At 52.9% G+C, this 22,589-nt stretch overlaps 2 protein-coding genes and 1 gene segment (V, D, J or C); all 3 read right to left on the reverse strand.

Annotated features, from left to right (window-relative positions):
* Positions 1–22,589, reverse strand: part of LOC308181526 (M1-specific T cell receptor alpha chain-like) — a 401,071-nt gene that overhangs the window by 215,020 nt on the left and 163,462 nt on the right. The gene's annotated exons all lie outside the window — the stretch shown is intronic.
* The window catches only part of LOC308181546 (T cell receptor alpha variable 13-1-like), a 40,779-nt gene that overhangs the window by 7,037 nt on the left and 11,153 nt on the right, over positions 1–22,589 (reverse strand).
* Positions 7,961–14,658, reverse strand: LOC308181529 (uncharacterized protein). The gene has a single exon (XM_080564920.1). The coding sequence runs from the start codon at positions 9,991–9,993 to the stop codon at positions 9,031–9,033; it is 963 nt and encodes a 320-aa protein (XP_080421046.1). The 5' UTR covers positions 9,994–14,658; the 3' UTR covers positions 7,961–9,030.

Here is a 22,589-nt window from a genome sequence, read left to right on the forward strand (position 1 = left end):
AGCACAGGGTGGATTTCCTAGGGTCAGGAGAAGGGGGTCTGCAGACACAGAAGGTTGCATATCAGTGCGTGTGCTGTGGGCACTTCTGGGCCAGGATTGTTCTGTGGTTGTTCAGTTGCTCTCAGGTTCCTTCTTGCCCTGGCTGCTCTCTGGAGCTCATGGACAGAGCAGTGGAGAATGCTCTGAGGTGGCCAGCATATTTTCTTGTGAGGGGGTCACACAAACATACACCTCCTCTTGCACACCTGTGTGGAATCATGCAAAAATCTGCACCCACAGACACTTGCACAAATCCAGCACACAGGCTGTGGTGGTTTCACACCAATAGTCAACTAAACAGCACCACACAGCTCTTTCACTTCCCCTCCTCAATGGAAGCTGTGGGGAGAAAATATGATTTAATCAAATGGGTTTACGAGTTGAGATAGGGATAATTTCATTAAAGGAGAATCACTGAGCCTAGGCGCAGTCTCGACTCTGCTCCACACTCCGTACTGTTCCTCTTAGAATCATCAAACCAGGTTGCCCCAGTGTGATGAACATTTAAGGTTGGAGGCCTTGGGAACTTTTATGTTGTGCAGCTACACTCCACCCTGGAAGCTTCTTCAATGCTGTACCTTTTCTTTAAAATGTGAATATCAGTTTAATTTCCAAGTTACCTCAGGCAATTACTCCACACCTGCCTATAGCTGATGTTAATTGAGGAGATCGAGACCAACATTTTAAAAAGACATTGTCCACATAGCATCTCATTGTCTCTGAAAACCATAGAATAACAGAACAATACGATATCTTGAGTTAGAACTGACCCACAAGAATAAATGAGCGTCTCTGTTCTAGCTCCACACTGGACTACTTACAAATTACAGCATAGGTCTGAGAGTGTTGTCCTAATGCTTGTTGAACCCCAGCAGGTTTCGTGCCATGACCACTTCCTGGGCCTTTCCTAAGGCTGCACCAGTACCTGGCACCACCACACGGAGATGACACTACAGGCCCTGGGATCAGCTGGACACATGCCTAAGGTCAGGTGAATTATGTGCACACGTGTGCACTAGCACATACCAAGAATGCATGCACATTGCACAAACGGATCCATGGACACACGCAAACATGCACGTGCATGCATGCGCACACAGTTCCATAGATGCCCTGAGAAATGCAGGTGCAAAGACTGTGTGCAAAGAAACATGAGGCCACACATCTGCACATGCAGACATCAGGTACACGTGTGCACTCAGTGCCTCTGGTGGGTTCACAAAGGCTCTGCCCTACAAACGACTACCCTGTCAGGGCAAGGGCAGAGGCCAAGGGCATCTGATAGAAGAGATGCTGGGGACCTTTCTGGCAGGGCAGAGCTGTGGTGCTCTGAGCAGGACAAGGCTCCAAAGGAGAGGACAGTGCAGTGTGGGGATGTGCAGAGACTACCCATAGAGAGGAGTCCAAGGAGGTCAGCCCATTTCTCCAGAGGGCAGCTTTAGGAGGAAGAGACGAGAAACCCCACAGTGTAGCCCACCAGCCTGGAAACCTGGAAACCAGGACAGCATCACTGGTTCCAGCCTGTGCTGAAACCATCATATGCTTGAGCTGAGTACTGTGCAACCACTGACTCAGTCCTGGCCCAGAAATCTTGGGGCCTCTCCATCCCAGGGCTCAGAAGAAGCCTCCAAGTGGAAATGGGTGTGGCATAAGCCAGGAAATGAAAAGCCAGCATAGAAGAGAAAGCAGCCCCACAGCCCATGTCAGTAGCTGGGAGCTTTTCCTTTCATCATGAGCACGCTAGAAAATTATCACTTCCGTGGAGGCTTCCTCTGGGCCTGGGGCAGTGCAGGACCACCAGAAAAGGTAGCCCAACTCCTCTACCCCCTCATCTTCTTCTGTATGGGAACCCAGTGTGTCTGAAACCCTTTCTGTATGTCTTTTTCTAGTAATGACAATACCAGTTGCACTGGGTCTTGGCGATGGTGGTCATGAGAGAGGGATGAGGAAAGGTGTGACTCAGAGACTGTGTAGGACCTGGCTGAGTTGGATTTTCATCTCAGAGAGAGGCAGGAGCCTTATTTGTCCCAATCACTCTTTTTGGATCTTGTATGTATGAAGACATTTTGCTCCTCACATTTCCCTGTGCTCCTCTTCCTCCCTACTCTCTCTCCCAGGTTCACCTGCAGCCCCAAGACATGTCCTGCTATGAACAATGCATGCTGTGCTGGCCCTTTGGCCCAGCCCTGCTGGTCAGCAGCTGCTACGAGCCCTGCATCAGGCATTGCCCGATCTCCACTGTCATCATCCAGCCCTCTCCTGTGATCATTGCTCTGCCAGATCCCATCCTCAGCTCTTCCCCACAGAACACCACTGTGGTATCCTCCATGTCTGCTGCTGATTGCAGCATCCTCAGCTGTGAGGTTTAAAGACATTTAGATTTAGAGCTAAGTGATATAATTTAGTGGAGGACTTGTTAGTGTTAGGTCAGAGGTTGGACTAGGTGATCTTGGAGGTCTCTTCCAACCTAGATGATTGTGATTCTGTGAGGTGGAGACTTCTGGTACCTCCTGGTGCTGCCTGCACTGACAGCCTCTTCTAGAAGTCACCTAATTTACCTCCTGAGAGTCATTGAAGTTTTCTGCATCCCACCGTCTTCCTCCACGTGAAACTTTTCTTGGTGGTCGCAAGTTGCCAGGGAAGAAAGGCATTGCCTTGGCTGGCGGGGGAATGGTGAGCACAGGAGGGGGCCTTTCATCATTTGCAGAGGAATTTGACGTTGGGACAAAGGGCAGTGGGGACCCTTCAGGCACTGTCCCTTGGAGCTGAGGAAGACCTCTGCAGCCCCTCCAGAGCCAGTCATGACCAGGCCCTGTCTTCTGGCATCGCTGCCCTAATGCACCCCTTTGGCCTAACAGTATGTCCTGCAGACGGGGAGCCTGGCAACCGCTGTCCTTGGACGAGGAGCCTGGTGCTGCTGGAAGCTCTGAGAGGTCAGCATCTCCCAAGCTTGCACAGAAGGGACTTTCTTCTGCTCTGGCTACATCGTGCTGGTGAAAGAGGCTCCATCAGAAGAGGGCCCAAAGGATTCAGGAGTGGATTGTTGTGAGAAACAGCTTTTGGAACGGCCCTGAGCATTCTTCTCAGGATCACAGGCTGCACTGCCAGCACGCACATAGTCCAACCCTGTGTTCAGAGCGGGTCTCATCAGATCATGTTGCTCGGGATTTCTCAGCCTGTCTCCCTGTACATAAAGCTAACGCCATTCTTTTGAACTCTCTAGCTGTGGGGAGAGCAGCTGCGTCCTGGCCTGTAGAGGCAAGGAGGGGTGACTGCCACCATGCACTTACACTCTGAATCCCGCTCTATGGAATAAAAGAAAAGAACCAAACTAGAGTGGACCCATCCTTGTAGGGCACTAAAATTGGCAGTAGCACAGGGTGAACTTCCTAGGGCCAGGAGAAGGGGGGGCTGCTGAGACAGAAGATTAAATATCAGTGTGTGTGTTGTGGGCACTTCTGGGCCAGGATTGTTCTGTGGTTGTTCAGTTGCTCTCAGGTTCCTTCTTGCCCTGCCTACTCTCTGGAGCTCATGGACAGAGCAGTGGAGAATGTCCTGAGGTGACCAGCACATTTTCTTGTGAGGCAGGCCACACTGATCACACAAGCACGCACCTGCTCTTGCACACCTGTGTCCACACATCATGCCAAAATCTGCACCCACAGACACTTGCACAAATCCAGCACACAGGCTGTGGTGGTTTCACACCAATGGTCAACTAAACAGCACCACATGGCTCTTTCACTTCCCCTCCTCAATGGAAGCTGTGGGGAGAAAATATAAGCCCTAAAGGGCTTACGACTTCAGATAGGGATAATTTCATTAAATTAAGATAGGGAGTTGAGGAGTGAGGAAGGGCTGCTTCTGGGAGGTCTGTCATGTGAGGTGTCTTGTGGGATATGATGTCGGGGCATCATATGGTCTCAAAAGATTCAGAAGTGGAACAGTGTAAGAAACAGCCTTTGCAACAGCCCCAGGCATTCTTCTCCTCACCCTCTCATCAGTCTGCACAATGTGGGAGCATGGTCTGCACACAAGAGCAAGAGTGGCAAGGAAGGTGGCCTATACTCCCTCCTCATCCCAAAGAGTTCCCTGCACAGCCCAGGAGCTGCACAGCCTTGCAGGGTAGAGGTGACTTGCAGACTGAGGGTGAAATCAGCCTGGCCACGCCACACGCAAGGCCCCTCACTGCCCTGGCACACCCCCAGCTCCCATCACACAGGGCCATCCAAGGACAGCATCCGATGCCCAACCCCACCCTGGCTGCTCTGCAGGGCCTGCCTTTCCCCCGCCATGAAGCAGTTCTCGGTCAGTCCAGCCCTCTTCCTGGCATGGCCAACCTCTGTGGTGGTGGACACAGTCATAGGGATATGTCTAACGCACAAGAAACCATGTCCGATCTCCTGTGTTCCTCCCTGCCTAGGGATTTCCACTTTGCTGGGTGGCTTGGGAGATCCAGTTCTTGTTGAAGCTGTGTGCTAACAACATTATGTTCTGTAGGAATGCCCACCCAGGGACGGTCCATCCTACCAGACCTATGGGGAAAGTCAGAGGACAAAGAAGCTTTTTGCATGGGACTGCCATGCTCAGGTGAGTCTCTGACCTCTTGCTTCCAGCCCTCGGTGCAGAGCAGAGCGCATGGATCAGAATGGGCCATGAGCTTTTTGCAAAGCAAATGGCAAAAGCTGCTTTGTCCATGGGTGCACAGGGAGAACAGTTTGAGGGCAGGGGCTCTTTCACCACCTTCTCCTTCCTTTCAAGCCACTGACACCAGTCCCACTGGGAAAGAGGATCTGGCTGGCAGATCTCGGAGTGCACAGGGGAAGCAGCGCTGCCAGGGGAGAGCTGAGGGCCCCATCCCAGAGCTCCGCCTTGCACAGACACATCCCCTCCCCATCCGGGGTTGTTGCTCAGCCAGGGCAGCTCTGTGCACCAGGGTGTCACTCACAGCACAGAGGTACAAGGCACTGTCAGAGAGCTCAACTTCCTTCAGCCGCAGAATGCTGGATTTCCCCACAGTGTTCAGCTCTGTGGTGAAACGGCCGCTCTGCTTGGTACCTGCTGTGGTGTGATATGTGACCAGCTGAGGGGCTTGTCCCTTCTTCTGCTGGTACCAGAACAAGGCATACAAGCTGGGGATTTGATATGTGCAAGTGGTCTGGAATGTGTTTCTCTGTTCCACGGTGACTTGTCCCTCTTGCTGGGTGACGGAGGTCTGCCCCATGGCATCTGAAAGAAACCAAATGTCAGCAACTGATCACAGAAACCTAGAGGAGAAGCAAGCTTCTGGATGGGAAGGCTCCCTGTGCCTTAGACTGCAGCAGGATCCCCATCAATATTGGTATCTCTTGGCAGGAGGTCTATGACCAGAGGTTAGCATGGATCCCAGAGCAAGGTAATGTTCATTACCTCTCACAGGAACACCCCCAGGGTAGAGCTGTCTTTAGTTCCTTCTCTCCTACTGCCCAGAGTCTCCTGGGAGCAGGTTGTAGTGCTTGGTCCTCCTGGGCTGGGACCCAGAAGGGTGAAGGACCTCAGGATTGCCTGCAAACGTTTCATCCTGTTCCCATTCCCTGTCTGCTCAGATGTGGCTCTGAGATCAAGGAATGGCAGGAAAAGGAAGCCCTGGCAGTGCTGACAGGCAGGAGGCAAAGGGGAAACAGGGTGTTGGGCAGGACCTGTGCCAGCCAGGAGAGAGCCTTGGGGGACACCCTAGTGAGATGAGGTCCTTCCATCTCGTTGCATCCACTTTCAAGCATCCTGTGTGTTTGGCTTCCAAAGTAACAAAACCCAACCAACCAACAAACAAACAAAACCAAGCAAAACCAAAAAAAAAAACCCCACACCTTACTTTCCAGCAGTAAGAGCATCTTCATAAAAGAGGTGCAAAACAGTCATGATCTGATACTAGCCATCATTTTCCCAGAAATTCAAGAGCAGCTCCCTGCAGAGAGCTGTTGATGGGGGTGATGGTCTCCTGAGAAGAAGGAAAATCATGCCACCAGCCACCGGCAATACTTACCCAGTGGTTGCCTCAGGAAGGCAGCGAGGATGAGATAAACAAGGCGCATTCTGAGACCAATCCTCCTGCATGTGTGAGGGAACCTCAGAAGAGCACACGTCCCCACCAAGCGCCCCAGGAGAGCAGAGCTGCAGGAAATGACTCGGCAAGGGGAACAAAGAATGAAAGGGGGAGGAGAAAATGCTTGTTCCTGGACTGTTTGAAATACCTGGCTGGGGTCCTTCTCCATCAGTGACAGTGTTGCTTCTGCAGTCAACATCTGCACAGCTGGGGAACATGGTGGCTCTTTGGTCCCTGTGGTAGAAAGGGTCTGTTCCTGCACTGATCCTTCAGTGGTGTCCTTCCCGCTGCAGTGAGAAACGTCTGCTCTTCTGCACACTCCTGATGGCCCATTTAGAGTCTTCAGGGCTTTTGCCCCACTGGGGTTTTACATCACCTCCTGGGGTCCTCATTTCTCTGGGAATGGTTCTTTTTCTTCTGGGAACAACTTGCACCCTGTTCCTGACCCCTCTCCTCTTTCCTTCCTCCACAACCTGGGAACATTGCCTTTTAAGCAAGTCCCCAGAAATTGGTGAGGAACCCTGTGGTGCAGCAACCCAGCAGTCTGGCTGTGTCCTGATGGGGTGGGATGAGGTATGGTATAGTCACTGTATCAGTCAAGGTTCCAAAAGGTGTCATTAAAGCCAGTGTCCAGCACTGACATTTCTTGTATTGCCAGGACGTTATCTCAGCGCCAAAGGTAGAATCATAGAATATCCCAAGTTTGAAGGGACCCATAAGGATCATCGAGTCCAACTCTTGGCACCACACAGGTCTACCCAAGATCGTACGACTAAGAGCATAGTCCAACCACTTCTTAAACTCCGACAGGCTTGATGCCGTGCCTACATCCCTGCAGAGCCTGTTCCAGTGTGTGACCACCCTCTCAGTGAAAAACCACTTCCTGATATCCAAACTGAACTTTCCCGCAACTTGACTCCATTCCCTTGGGTCCTATTGCTGGTTACCAGAGAGAATAGATTAGCACCTGCCACTCTACTCCCCCTCATAAGGAAGCTGTAGACCACGATGAATTCTCAGCCTCCTCTTTTCCAGGTTGAACAGGCCAGGTGACCTCAGCCGCTCCTCAAATGTCTTTCCCTCTAGGACCTTCACCATCTTTGTAGTCCTTCTCTGGACACTCTCCAATAGTTTCATGTCTTTTTTGTACTTTGGTGCCCAAAACTGCACACAGTACTCGAGGTGAGGTCACACCAGCGCAGAGTACAGTGGGACAATCACTTCCCTCGACCAGCTAGCAAGGCTGTGCTTGAAGTAATGTGCTGGATTTGGGCTTGGGACAAATCCTGTACAACAAGATCTTAAAATGCGACCACTACAGAAAACTGATTCATTCTATGATTCTACGATCCTTCCTCTACCACCTGGGAACACCACCAAGGTGATCCGCTCTGAAGCAGAATGTGTCCTGCAGTGGAGCAGGGGGATCATGGCCTGCAGGGGTTTTCCTACACCAAGGCAGCTGCCAGGAGCTGGAAGTACTCAAGATGGCGGCTGACGAGGCTTGGGTGGAGCCAGGAGCAACCCCACTCTATTGTACAAAGGCAGCCCCTGGGGAGCGTGAGGGACCAGGAGTGTGGCAGAGTGGGTAAACAAGGCATGGGACAAAAGACCTCCTGGGGTCCTCATTTCTCTAGGGATGGCTCTTTTTATTCTGGGTACAACTCGCACCCTGTTTCTAACCCCTCTCCTGTTTCCTTCCTCTACCACCTGGGAACATTGCCTTTTAATCAAGTCTGCAGAAATAAGTGAGGAACCCTGTGGTGCAGCATCCCAGAAGTCTGGCTGTGTCCTGATGGGCTGGGATGAGGTATGGTGTAGTCACTGTTTCATTCAAGGTTCCAGAAGGTCTCATTAGAGTGAGTGTCCAGCAGAGACATTTCTTATAGCCAGGATGACATGGCAGCGCTAACAAAGGGCTTGGGACAAAGCCTGTACAACGAGTTCTTAAGAAGTGACCGCTACAGAAAATGGAGGAAACCCAACATAACTGCCCTGATGCTCTCTCAGGCCAGTGCCATTTAACTCCAGGCCCTGCAAGGGGACTTCCAAGCACCAGAAGCATCTCCTGGCAAGCCTGGCTGTGTCTGTACCCCTTTCCCTGCCCCTGCCTCACCTGCCCAGCCCCACCCACCCCAGGGCACCGCTTTGACCCCCCCAGCTCTGCAGGCCGTTGGCTGCCTTTGCTGCAAGGGCGCGCTGCTGGCTCGTGTGTGGCTGGGTGCCTCCTGCACCCAAAACCCTTTCCTGAGGCTCTGCTTCCTTGGCAGCCAGCCCCCACCCCGCGTTACTCTGGGGGTGCTTCCTGCCCAAGAGGAAAATCCTTTTCTTTGCTCCTTTGCACCATCCTGAGGCTCTGGTCAGCCCCTTTCTCCAGCCTGCCCGCATTCTCTGAAGCCCCCTTGTGACCTACTCTGTCACGACCTGTGTGCCCCGGTTGGGGACCACGCACAAACTGGCCAAGGGTGCCCTCCTTCCGACTGCTCCTGGCCTTAATGAAAGCATTCAGCAGGACTGGATGTCTCTGGCATTGCCAGCTGCTACTCAGGCAGAAGGTGCCCTGCATGCCAAAGCTGCTGGTCAGGGCCCCTGGGAAGGGCTCCCAGGAACTACAAACATGGTGCAGATGGGAAGGGAAGGAAGCTTTGCATCTCTGTGGCAAATTTCAACACCTGTCGATTTGCAGGCCTCTCTCTGTAAGCTGTTAGCAACTTGAAAGGAGCAGTGGGAGCAGGACTGTGGGGAGGTCTCTGGTGCCACACACACAGCTCATGCAGTCAGGTGTGCCCCTGCACTCGCTCGACATCGCTGGGTGTGCCGTCCTGCCCCCTCACACCCAGCTGGGTCCGACCCACACCGGACCGCCAGCGTCCTACCCAGAAGAACCGAAGGGGCTCAGTGGGGGCGGGTCAGGGCCGGGCTGGCGGGGCCCCTCCGCCGGGGCTGCGGGGCGAGGTGGTCCCGGCGGGCGGAGCGGCAGCGCCCCCTGGGGGCTGTGCCCCTGCCTCGCCCCCGCCACACACGCCCGGCCCCGCCCGCCACGGTTCCTGCCCGGCCGCAGCCCCGGCTCCTCTCCCCGTGGCTCTCAGGGCGCAGTAATACACCGCCGCGTCCCGAAGCCGGGGCTGGGCGAGCCACAGGGCGCTGGACCGGCGGTCTGCTGCCACCGATAGCCGCCCTGCCGGGTCCGTCACATCTTTGGACCCAGTAAAAGCCCACACGACGAATGTGGGTCCTCGGCCCGGGAACTGACGGTACCAATAGATGGTATCATATGACTGGATGTTGGGGTGTGAGCAGGTGATGTTGATGCCGGTGCCATCCCTGGTCTCTGCCCACGGCTCCTGCTGCACCTGGGCTCTGCCTACAGCCACTGCCAAGAAGAAAAGGAGGAGACAACTCAGAAAATGGTTTTTTTTTGCACTGAAAGTATCACGCAAGGGGAGAGGAGAGAAGAAAACGGCTGACAGCTGATGGGGGCATTTTCTCAGAAGAAAGCACACAAAGGCATTTCTCCGGGAATGGTTATTTGGGGACCAGGTCGGAGCAGGGCTGTTTGGAAGGAGGGTCCGAGCCGAGCCAGGAGGAGAAGGGAAGCAGGCAGGAACGAGTGGGGGTGTGCCGAAAGGAGAGGAGGAAGGCAGGGAGCAAGGCAAGGTGCGAGGGAACGGCCGGCTGAGCTCGCTGGAGGCAGACGGGACGGCTGCAGAGGGAGGACAGAGGGGAGCGAGGTCCGTGAGAAGCCGGCGGGCCAGCAGCGAGGGCAGCCCCGGCCCCCCGCAGCCCCCGTCCCGGCCCCGCCGCCGGCAGCCCCGCGCACCCAGGAGCACCGCGGCCAGCCCCGCCAGCCCTGCGGCCCGGCCCTGCCGCATCCCGCCGCTCCGCCGCCCGCGCCGCGCTGCCCCCGCCAGCCCCGGCTCTGCTCCGCCCGCGGCGCCTCCTCCCCGCCGCCGCCGCCCGGCGCCGCCAGCTCCGCCCCGGGGCCGCTCGGGGGCTGGCCCGGGCTGCGAGTGCTGGGCGCCTGGGGGCGGGCAGGGCTTGGGCTGCTGCCAGCGGGGCTCTGCCCGTCCTGCAGCCCAGCCCGGGACGCGGAGGCGAGTGCGGGGAAAGGCTGAGGCAGCTCCTTCGGCACGGGAGAGGAGAGGGGAGGGGAAGGGAGTGGGAGGGGGAGAGGGAGTGGAGAAAGCAGCTGCCCGTCTGCAGCGTCCCCAGCAAGAGGGGCAGGTAGAGGGCAGCGGGCCGGGCTAGACTGGGCCTGGTAGTGTGGTGATGAGAAGCACTGGTTCCTCAGCTGTGGCCGGCACTGCCGGCAGCTCGAATGGTATCGAAGCTGAGCACATATCCGGGAGACACACAGACAAGGTCATGCACACCCCATTTGAGGACTATACACCCAGGCCGGTACCCCCAGTAGCTGCTTTTGGAGACCCAAAAGACTCCTGCCACATTTGCCTGGAGTCTGAGACCCGCTTCCCCTGCTCCAGGCGCTTCACAGGGACCCCCTGGCTCCAGCAGCTGACAGCACAGGCCAGGGGCGACCTCGCCCCCAGTCTGACTCCAGCACCTGGTGCCAAATCCACTCCTGCTGCTCCACCAGCAGCTGGCACTTTCTCCTTGCAGCACACATGCACATGGGACAGAGCGAGATTACGCAGAGGTAAGGAAAGATTCCAGAAGAGGACAGGACAGACGGCGGTGCTGAGGCGCAGGGCCCGACCAGACAAGTGCATGGAGCAGCCCCTTTTACACCCTGCTCTGTCTGCCCTGGTGTGCTCCTCCTGGCTCCCCTTGCCCTGCATGTCCCCTCCTGGGGTTGTATAGGTCTGTCCTGCACCCATCCCAGCCTGTGTCCTGGCCCACAGCTGGAGGAGGTGCAAGGCCCAGGTTGATCTTCCTGGCAGTGGCACCTGTGGCTTCTTGATAGGCCGACAACTGGTGTGAATGGTGAGGTTTGTCTCTTGTCATTGCCTCTGTGTTTGTCTTCTCTGGTCTTGGTCTCTGTTTGCTTGTTGAATGCCTCCTCTTTTCTTAGAATCCCAATTGAGAAGGTCCCCAATCTGATAACCTCACTGGCATAAACATGTCCACAGCCCCGTGTACGCCCCCCAAATGGTGTGACTGCCCACATTTGGTCTCCTCACTGCCTCCCTCATCATCTGTCAGTCAGGTTTGTATCTCTGTGTGGTTTTTGCAGCTTCCTACTGTTCTTTCTCTCTGCCCCCCTCGCAAGTGCTGAAGGGCTGTTTCTAGGGTAGGAAACAAGGAGGGAATAGCTGAAAGGTAAGAAAGAAAATAAGGGCTGCTGTGGAAGCAGTGATGGCAGCTTCCCCAAGACCTCCATTGCTGGAGAGTAGAGAAAAGGGCATGGCCCTGAAAGCAGAGACAGAGAACACAGCAGAGGACACAAACAAACAAACTCCCTCTGTTTCTCAGGTTTCCCATGGCTTCCTTTGCCTTTTCAGTCCTTCGGCTGTAGATTGGTGCATGGAGCAGGGGCGTCACAGCCCTGGAGAAGATGGACGCCGCTTTGTTGAGGGAGACATTGTCAATGGGGTGGGTATAGAGGAGGAAATGTAGCCAGCTCTCTGCAGAAGCCAGCTGCATGAGAGATAGCGAATCCCAGAAGAAGCTGTGATTGTGTAGGGCCAGAGCAGGGCAAACGAAGGGTGAGCACCACTTGTGCCAAGGAAGGGAGCAGGAGCTCAGACCACAGGCCTCCCACCAGACTGGAGTACTGCAGTGGATGGCAGATGCACACAGCTTGGTCCTAGGCCATGAGTGAGAAGAGGACATCCCAGTTTAGGCCCACTAGTGGAGGCAGAGGAGCCAGAGCACACAGCTGGAAAAGTAAATTGTCCTATCTGCAGAGAAGGCATCTAAAAGCGTAAGAGGCATCCTGACCAAGACGTGGCACATGTCAGTGAATGGGAGGTTTCCAAAGATAGACTACAGGGAAGGATGCAAGGGCTGGTTGGGCTCCACCATCACGAGTGTATTCCCAGTCTGGATCAAGAGGTAGATGGCTGAGTCCAGAATGAAGAGCAGTAGCTCTCAGCTCTCAGCCAAACCCAGCAGCAACTAAAGAAACCACTCTGTAGACCTTCCCCTCACCCCTGTGGGAAGATACCAGGGGCAGGAGGAAGGAGGAGATGGAGTTGCTGCTCAGGATTCAGGGTCTTCCACCACTCGATATCTTCTGAGGAAAAACACAGCAGGGCCTCAGCAAGCCAGGATGTTCCTTCAGAGACAGGAGAAAGTGAGATCAGAACCTTGAAGTTCAGGAGAGCAGAATTTTCTTTCTTTGCTGTGTGAACATGTACCTGTCTGTGTGTGCCCAAATATACTCCAGTATGCATCCAGGAGTGTCTGTGAGTGCACCCATGAGTTCATGCATCTTTTTACATGAGCAGCAGTGTGCATGAGTGCTGTTCCCTCCACCCGCTTTTGATGTCATGAATGATATCGATATGTGATCAAGGGTCACATTGGGAATTAACAGGAAAAGTGATCTGTCAACAGCATCCCTCCAAGGCTGAGATGTGGTGACTGTGCATGTTGTCCCATGCTTCCTGAGCAGTCCGAATGAGAGGTCATCTGAGAAACCCTCCAGAGGATCACAGGCTGCACCTCCAGCACGCACGTAGTCCAACCCTGTGTTCAGAGCGGGTCTCATCAGATCAGGTTGCTCAGGATCAAGTCCAGGCAAAGTCCGAACTCTTCCAAGGATGGAGCTCCCCTAGCATCTCTTTGGCAATCTGCTCCAGGCCTTGGCCGCCTTCAGGGTAAATAGGACCCATGTTCCTCTGGTTCAATGCCACTTCTGCCCAAGGTTTCAGCCCCTGCATGACTCAGCTCCAGGCCCATGAGTCACAGAAGTATGTGTGGCATTGGTTTCCCCATGGGGGACCCCTGTCCCACCCCAGACACCACTGACACCGCACCAGCAGCAGATCTATGTAGGGCTGGGCCTGCTCGAAGAGGGCAGGATTTCTCAGCCTGTCTCCCTGTACATAAAGCTAACACCATCCTTTTGAACTCTCTAGCCATGGGGAGTGCAGCTGTGTCCTGGCCTGGAGAAGCAGGGAGGGGTGACTGGCACCACAGTCTTACACTCTGAATCTTGTGTTACAGAATTAAAATAAGGATCCAAACTGTTGTGGGCCCATTCTTGTTGGGGACTGAAATTGGCAGTGAACTTCCTAGGGTCGGGAGGCAGTGGGCTACAGATACAGAAGGCCGCATTTCATCATGTGTGCTGTGGGCACTTCTGGGCTGGGTTTGTTCTGTGATTGTTCAGCTGTTCTCAGGTTCCTTCTTGCCCTGGCTGCTCTCTGGAGCTCATGGACAGAGCAGTGGAGAATGCCCTGAGGTGACCAGCCCATTTTCTTGTGAGGGGGGCCACACAGTTCTCACAAACACACACCTTCTCTTGCACACCTGCGTGGAATCATGCAAAACTGCACCCACAGACACTTGCACAAGTCCAGCACACAGGCTGTCGTAGTTTCACACTGATGGCCAACTAAACTCCACCACACAGCTCTCTCACACCCCCTGCTGAAAGGAAGATGTGGGGAGAGAATGTGATTTAAGCTAAAGGGCTTAAAAGTTGAGGTAGGGATAATATAATTAAAGGGGAAAAAAAAAAAAAGAAGGAAATAAAAGAAGAAAAATAAAAAATGAGCAAAGGCCATTTGGAAACAAATTGAGAAATATTTATTCTCCACTTCCCATCAGCAAGTAATCTTTGTCCATGTGTTTGGAAGCACAGGCTCAATATGCCCACCCCTGGTTTTCCTTCCCCTTTCACATCTTCACTGCTGAGTGTTCGAGTACGGAATATCCCTTTTGTTGATTTAGGTCAGCTGCCCTGGTGACGTCCCCTCCCCACCTCTTGCCCACCCCCTACCTCCTGGCTTTGGGGGGCTTGGAGAGAGTCCTGATGCTGTGCCAGCACTGCTCCACTATAGCCCCAACGCTGGGGTGATGGCAATGCTGTTCTAGCTCCAAGCACAGAGCACAGCATTCTAGGGGCTGCTGTGGGGAATGTTAACTCTGTCCCAGGCAGCCCCAGTACAGGCAAGTGCCCACAAGAGAGGAACATGTGCATGAACGTGACACAGTGTGCAGCAAAGATTCTGGACAGCATTTGGGCAAAGTACATGCTGTGACCTCGTAGTGAGGGGAGGTGGACTGGGAGCCTTGCAGAAGGCACTGGAGCCAGGGCTCTTGACAAGAGAACGTCAGCTTTCTTGGGCCTTGCACTTAAGGCCTGAGAATCCCATTTGTTAGCCTGAGTAGCAGTGGTAAGGGAAAGTGCTGGAGTGCCCCTACTGATCACTGGTGGGTGTCATGACAGAAATAAGCTTGCATCATGTAAGGAGGAGGTGTATGATTTTATTTATTTTTTAAAACAATAAATGAAAGGCATGAAGTTATGGGAGTGAAGAAGGAATTCTCTATGGACAGGATCTGCACTGTGTGTCTTGGGAAAACCCAGCCGGCTCTGTCCGATGCTGGTAGAAGGCAGGGTCACCTGCACATGTGTTGTGGTTTAACCCGGCTGGCAGCTAAACACCACACAGCCGTTCGCTCACCCTCCCCCCTCCCTCTCTGGGATGGGGGAGAGAAACGGGAAAGTGAAGCCTGTGAGTTGAGATAAAGACAGTTTATTAAGACAGGAAAATAATAATAACAATAATAATAATAATAGTGATAATGGTAATAGTATTAACAATAATAATGTGTAAGAAAACAAGTGATGCACAATGCAATTGCTCACCACCCGCTGACCGATGCCCAGCCTATTCCCGAGCAGCCGGCCCCCCCACCCTGGCCAGCCACCCCTATATATTGTTTAGCATGACGTCAGATGGTATGGAATACCCCTTTGGCCAGTTTGGGTCAGCTGTCCTGGGTCTGTCCCCTCCCAGCTCCTGCTGCACCCCCAGCCTGCTCGCTGGCAGGACAGAGCAAGAAGCCGAAAAGTCCTTGGCCTGGTGTAAACACTGCTCTGCAACAATTAAAACATCAGCATGTTATCAGCGCTCTTCTCATCCTAATCCAAAACATAGCACCCTACCAGCTACTATGAGCTACTTAACTCTGTCCTAACTGGAACCAGGACAGATATCCACCCCTTATTCCATACCATTTATGTCATGCTCAGGTTACACTCTGTCCAATACATTCTAATTAATCACCATTTTCATCTATGATATATAGCAATCATGGTAGTGATGACATACATTATTATATAATAATTAACATACTACAATTCAACTCATGGGCTATTCTCACCCAGTATCAAATCCCCTTGAGGTACACACCGGACCTCCCCATTCTTTTGCATTACCCACCAAGTGCATCCAGGTCCCTGAGCAAAAGCAATTCCACGAATGGGTTTGCCTTTTCCTGAGGCAGGAGTAGCCCAGACTGTTTTACCCAGCATGTTTCTTACGTGCACTACAGGAACTTTATCCCCTTCTACAGTGCGTAACAGGTTTGATTGGGCAGGTCCAGCTCGGTTGGCAGATCCCCTGGTATTGACTAACCAGGTGGCCTTTGCCAAATGTGTATCCCAATTTTTGAATGTCCCAGCACCCATTGCTTTCAGTGTAGTCTTCAACAGTCCATTGTATCGTTCAACTTTTCCAGAGGCTGGTGCATGATAGGGGATGTGATACACCCACTCAATACCATGTTCTTTGGCCCAAGTGTCTATAAGGTTGTTTCGGAAATGAGTCCCGTTGTCTGACTCAATTCTCTCTGGGGTGCCATGTCGCCATAGGACTTGCTTTTCAAGGCCCAGGATAGTGTTCCGGGCGGTGGCATGGGGCACAGGATATGTTTCCAGCCATCCGGTGGTTGCTTCCACCATTGTAAGTACGTGGCGCTTGCCGTTGCGGGTTTGAGGGAGTGTGATGTAATCAATCTGCCAGGCCTCTCCATATTTATATTTCAGCCATCGTCCTCCATACCAAAGAGGTTTTGACCGTTTGGCTTGCTTGATTGCAGCACATGTTTCACAGTCATGAATAACCTGTGCTATAGTGTCCATGGTCAGGTCCACCCCTCGATCACGAGCCCATCTGTAGGTTGCATCTCTACCTTGATGGCCTGAGGTGTCATGGGCCCATCGGGCTATAAATAATTCACCTTTATGTTGCCAGTCCAGGTCCACCTGAGCCACTTCAATCTTAGCAGCCTGATCCACCTGCTGGTTGTTTTGATGTTCTTCAGTAGCCCGATTCTTGGGCACATGAGCATCTACATGGCGTACCTTTACAACCAGGTTCTCTACCCGGGCAGCAATATCTTGCCACAATGCCGCAGCCCAGATGGGCTTGCCCCTGCGCTGCCAGTTGTTCTGCTTCCATTGCTGTAACCACCCCCACAGGGCATTTGCTACCATCCATGAATCAGTATAGAGATAGAGAACTGGCCACTTTTCTCGTTCAGCAATATCTAAAGCCAGCTGAATGGCTTTTACTTCTGCAAACTGACTCGATTCACCTTCTCCCTCAGCAGCTTCTGCAACTCGTCGTGTAGGACTCCATACAGCAGCTTTCCATCTCCGATGCTTTCCCACAATACGACAGGACCCGTCAGTGAACAAGGCATATTTCTTCTCATTTTCCGGTAGCTTGTTGTACAGGGGGGCTTCTTCAGCACGAACCACCTCCTCCTCTGGTGATATCCCAAAGTATTTGCCTTCTGGCCAGTCCATAATCACCTCCAAGATTCCTGGGCGACTGGGGTTTCCTATTCGAGCCCGCTGAGTAATCAGTGCAACCCACTTGCTCCATGTAGCATCAGTTGCATGATGCGTAGAGGGGACCCTTCCTTTGAACATCCAGCCTAGTACCGGCAGTCGGGGTGCCAGGAGGAGCTGCGCTTCAGTACCGACCACTTCCGAAGCAGATCGAACTCCTTCATATGCTGCCAATATCTCCTTTTCAGTTGGAGTATAGCGGGCTTCAGATCCTCTGTATCCCCGACTCCAAAACCCCAGGGGTCGACCTCGAGTTTCCCCAGGTTCTTTCTGCCAGAGGCTCCAGGTGGGACCATTCTCTCCGGCTGCGGTGTAGAGCACATTCTTTACATCTGGTCCTGTTCGGACTGGCCCGAGGGCTACTGCATGAACTATTTCCTGCTTAATTTGTTCAAAGGCTTGTCGTTGCTCAGGGCCCCATTCAAAAGCATTCTTCTTATGGGTTACTTGGTAGAGCGGGTTTACAATCAGACTGTAATTTGGAATATGCATTCTCCAAAACCCCACGACACCTAGGAAAGTTTGTGTTTCTTTTTTGCTAGTTGGTGGAGACATAGCTGTTATTTTGTTGATCACATCCATTGGGATTTGACGGCGTCCATCTTGCCATTTTATTCCTAAAAACTGGATCTCTCGTGCAGGTCCTTTAACTTTATTCTGTTTTATGGCAAAACCGGCCTTCAGAAGGATTTGGACTATTTTCTTCCCTTTCTCGAAAACTTCTTCTGCAGTGTCACCCCACACAATGATGTCATCGATGTACTGCAGGTGTTCAGGAGCTTCCCCCTGCTCCAGCGCAGACTGGATCAGTCCATGGCAAATGGTAGGGCTGTGTTTCCACCCCTGGGGCAGCCGATTCCAAGTATATTGGACTCCCCTCCAAGTGAAAGCAAACTGTGGCCTGCACTGTGCTGCTAGAGGGATGGAGAAAAATGCATTAGCGATATCAATTGTGGCATACCACTTGGCTGCCTTTGATTCCAGTTCATACTGGAGTTCTAGCATGTCCGGCACTGCAGCACTCAGTGGTGGCGTGACTTCGTTCAGGCCACGATAGTCCACTGTTAGTCTCCACTCACCATTAGACTTTCGCACTGGCCATATGGGACTATTAAAAGGTGAATGAGTCTTGCTGATCACTCCTTGGCTCTCCAGTTGACAAATTAGCTTATGGATGGGACTCAGGGAGTCTCGGTTGGTGCGATATTGCCGCCGGTGCACAGTTGTGGTAGCGATCGGCACTTGCTGTTCTTCAACCCTCAGCAACCCCACAACAGAAGGGTCCTCTGAGAGACCAGGCAAGGTAGACAACTGTTTAATGTCCTCTGTCTCCAAAGCAGCTATGCCAAAAGCCCAGCGGAACCCTTTTGGGTCCTTGAAATATCCTCTTCTAAGATAGTCTATGCCAAGGATGCACGGAGCATCTGGGCCAATCACAATACGGTGCTTTTGCCACTCATTACCGGTTAGACTCACTTCAGCCTCCAATACAGTTAACTGCTGGGATCCCCCCGTCACACCATAAATACAGATGGGCTCTGGCCCTTTATAGCTTGATGGCATTAGAGTACATTGTGCACCGGTGTCTACCAAAGCCTTATACTTCTGTGCGTCTGACGTGCCAGGCCATCGAATCCACACAGTCCAATAAACTCGATTGTCCCTTTCCTCCCCCTGGCTGGAGGCAGGGCCCCTCTAGTCCTGGTCAGAATCTTCATTTCTGTGTTTAAAGGACTGCCTGCTGGAAGTTGGAGCAGCAAACCTTTCAGAGAACTCCTTTTTCCCAATTGTTTTCCTTTGCAATTCACGTACCCGTGCCTCTAGGGTCGCAGTAGATTTTCCATCCCATTTTCTCATGTCCTCTCCATGGTCACGTAGGTAAAACCACAGGGTGGCGCGGTGTGTGTGCCCACCATATTGTCTTCCTTGCATAGATGAACGTTTACCCCTAATAGCTGAGACACTGGTTTGTACAGGTGGGGAGGAAAATAAACTCTCTTTAAGTTGGTGGATCTCTTCAGAAAGTTTCTCCAAGGTATTCTCTTTTAGCTGGTGGGCACTAGTTCGTTCAGGTGAAGGGGAAGATAATCTTTCTTCAAGTTGGTGGATCTTTTCAGAAAGTTTCTCCAAAGCATTCTCTTTTAGCTGGTGGACACTGGTTCGTTCAGGTGAAGGGGAAGATAATCTTTCTTCAAGTTGGTGGATCTTTTCAGAAAGTTTCTCCAAAGCATTCTCTTTTAGCTGGTGGACACTGGTTCGTTCAGGTGAAGGGGAAGATAATCTTTCTTCAAGTTGGTGGATCTTTTCAGAAAGTTTCTCTAAAGCATTCTCTTTTAGCTGGTGGACACTGGTTCGTTCAGGTGGAGGGGAAGATAAATTCTCTTTAAGTTGGTGGACCTCTTCAGAGAGTTTCTCCACAGCTGAGACACAGGCCTTTAGGGAAGAGGAGAGATTTCCTTCGTACTGCCGGAGTATTTTAGTCACTTCATTCACTGTGGGATTCTCCTCCGTTTTCCAGGCTAGTATTGCCAATGAGTTGGCATATGATGATGGGGCACTCCGTACAAACTTCCGCCACATGGGTGGTGTACACTGGACTGCATCTGGATCTGCGGATGTTTGTGCGTCATCTAGGTCCTTATAAATTACTTCCCGTACGGCCAATTCCCTCAGGTACTGAATTCCCTTCTCCATGGTGGTCCATTTGCTTGGTAAACATACAAGTTCTTCCTTGAAGAGATACCTTTCCTTCACAGCTGACAGGAGACGCCTCCAGAGGCTGCGAGATTGTGCTCCATCTCCAATTGCTTTGTCAATGCATGCGTCCCTAGCAAGGGATCCCAGCCGCCTGGCTTCCTTGCCCTCCAATTCCACATAATTGGCTCCCGTGTCCCAGCACCGGAGCAGCCAGGTGACAAGCTGCTCGCCTATACAGCGACCAAAATCTTTTCGCACATCTCGTAGCTCACGCTGGTATAGAGTCCGGGTAATTACTGTTGATTTTTCGACATCCTCATCCTCATCTTCAGTCTTCTGCACCTTTGATGGCCGGTGTAGAGTCCGGGTAGTTACTGTTGATTTTCCGACATCCTCATCCTCATCTTCAGTCTCCTGCACCTTTGATGGCTGGTATGGAGTCCGGGTAGTTACTGTTGATTTTTCGCCATCCTCATCCTCATCTTCAGTCTCCTGCACCTTTGATGGCCCAGCCTCGTCTTCACTTCGCCCAGACTTAGCAGAAGACTGTCTGCGTTTTAAACGACCTGAGCCTCTATACCATTTTTTCACCTTGTCTACAGGGGCAACTTGCACTGCTACAGCTCGTTTCTCTGACCCAGCCACAGGGTCTGCCACAGGGCTTGGAATACACTCTGCGGGGTCAACTTGCACTGCTACAGCTCGTTTCTCTGACCCAGACACAGGGTCTGCCACAGGGGTTGGGATACCCTCTGCGGGGTCAACTTGCACTGCTACAGCTCGTTTCTCTGACCCAGCCACAGGAGTGGGAGCAGCTGCACGAGCTGGGGCAGCTGCAGGAGCTGGGGCAGCTGCAGGAGCTGGAGCGGCTGCAGGGGCTGGAGCTGGAGCGGCTGCAGGAGCTGGAGCGGCTGCAGGAGCCGGAACGGCTGCAGGAGCTGGAGCTGGAGTAGCTGCAGGAGCTGGAGCGGCTGCAGGAGCTGGAGCTGGAGTAGCTGCAGGAGCTGGAGCTGGAGCGGCTGCAGGAGCTGGAGCGGCTGCAGGAGCCGGAACGGCTGCAGGAGCTGGAGCTGGAGCGGCTGCAGGAGCTGGAGCGGCTGCAGGAGCTGGAGCTGGAGTAGCTGCAGGAGCTGGAGCTGGAGCGGCTGCAGGAGCTGGAGCGGCTGCAGGAGCTGGAACTGGAACGGCTGCAGGAGCTGGAGCTGGAGTAGCTTCAGGAGCTGGAACTGGAGCGGCTGCAGGAGCTGGAGCGGCTGCAGGAGCTGGAGCTGGAGTAGCTGCAGGAGCTGGAACTGGAGCGGCTGCAGGAGCTGGAGCTGGAGCTGGAGCGGCTGCAGGAGCTGGAGCGGCTGCAGGAGCTGGAGCTGGAGTAGCTGCAGGAGCTGGAACTGGAGCGGCTGCAGGAGCTGGAGCTGGAGTAGCTGCAGGAGCTGGAACTGGAACGGCTGCAGGAGCTGCAGCTGGAATAGCTGCAGGAGCTGGAACTGGAGCGGCTGCAGGAGCTGGAGCTGGAGCGGCTGCAGGAGCTGGAACTGGAGCGGCTGCAGGAGCTGCAGCTGGAGCGGCTGCAGGAGCTGCAGCTGGAGCGGCTGCAGGAGCTGGAGCTAGGTTGCTAATAACATCAATTGCAGCTCGATAGGCACAAGCCAGACCCCAGCACGCTACAGTGATTTGTGTCACTTTGGAACTGCCAGAGTCATGACACCTTTTTTTCAAGCATTCTGCCAGCTTTTTAGGATTTTGCAGTTGTTCAGGGGTGAATGTCCAAAACACTGGAGGTGACCACTGCTCTAGAAACCTGCCCATATCCTCCCACACTCCCTGCCACTCGCAACTATCCCGCCTCAAGACAGATCTCCGGATGAGATTCCTAAGTAGTTGTTTAACCCTCCACAAAATCTGAAGCGCATTCAGGAGACATAACAACAAGAGCAGGCTGGTCTGAGTATCCCAAGGATATTCAACATCTCGGAGAACCACCGTAACTAACTCGGGGGATAAGAGAGTGGTGGTGAAGGAGAAAGGGAGAGTGAACAGGTAGGGAAACGTCTTCCCCTGTCCCCTTCACAGATTGGCTCCCTAACGAAAACAGGCAATAGGTGTAATTGCTAATAGTTTCCGAGATATGGGTTCCAAAGTATAGAGTCGACGTCAGTGCTGAGTACAAATACCAGGTTAAAGTCGTGACCAGATATTTCATCATTTCATAAGCCATTGTTACACCGCACAGTACCATAACAATCTTAAACCAGGGCCCGGAAAGGATAAACAGTGCAACAGGGAGCACATACAGAAAGTAACGCACCATAAAACTCAATTTGGAATACAGGTACAGCAGACTGGAGATTAAGGCAATCAACATCGTGACTAGCAACTATTAAGCAGGTCCAATACTTATACCAATTTTAGTTTAACACACTCTGGTCAGATTTGTCGATATCTCAACCCTTCGGGCCCCACGTTGGGCGCCAAAAAGACTGTTGTGGTTTAACCCGGCTGGCAGCTAAACACCACACAGCCGTTCGCTCACCCTCCCCCCTCCCTCTCTGGGATGGGGGAGAGAAACGGGAAAGTGAAGCCTGTGAGTTGAGATAAAGACAGTTTATTAAGACAGGAAAATAATAATAACAATAATAATAATAATAGTGATAATGGTAATAGTATTAACAATAATAATGTGTAAGAAAACAAGTGATGCACAATGCAATTGCTCACCACCCGCTGACCGATGCCCAGCCTATTCCCGAGCAGCCGGCCCCCCCACCCCGGCCAGCCACCCCTATATATTGTTTAGCATGACGTCAGATGGTATGGAATACCCCTTTGGCCAGTTTGGGTCAGCTCAGCTGCCTGGGTCTGTCCCCTCCCAGCTCCTGCTGCACCCCCAGCCTGCTCGCTGGCAGGACAGAGCGAGAAGCCGAAAAGTCCTTGGCCTGGTGTAAACACTGCTCTGCAACAATTAAAACATCAGCATGTTATCAGCGCTCTTCTCATCCT

This window comes from Anser brachyrhynchus (assembly GCF_964034855.1).
Source record: "Anser brachyrhynchus genome assembly, chromosome: 22".
NCBI classification, from domain to species: domain Eukaryota; kingdom Metazoa; phylum Chordata; class Aves; order Anseriformes; family Anatidae; genus Anser; species Anser brachyrhynchus.

Bases quoted from the DNA above. Each gene is read 5' to 3' on its own strand.
- LOC308181529 (XM_080564920.1), bottom strand. From the start codon at position 9,993: ATGCGGCAGGGCCGGGCCGCAGGGCTGGCGGGGCTGGCCGCGGTGCTC.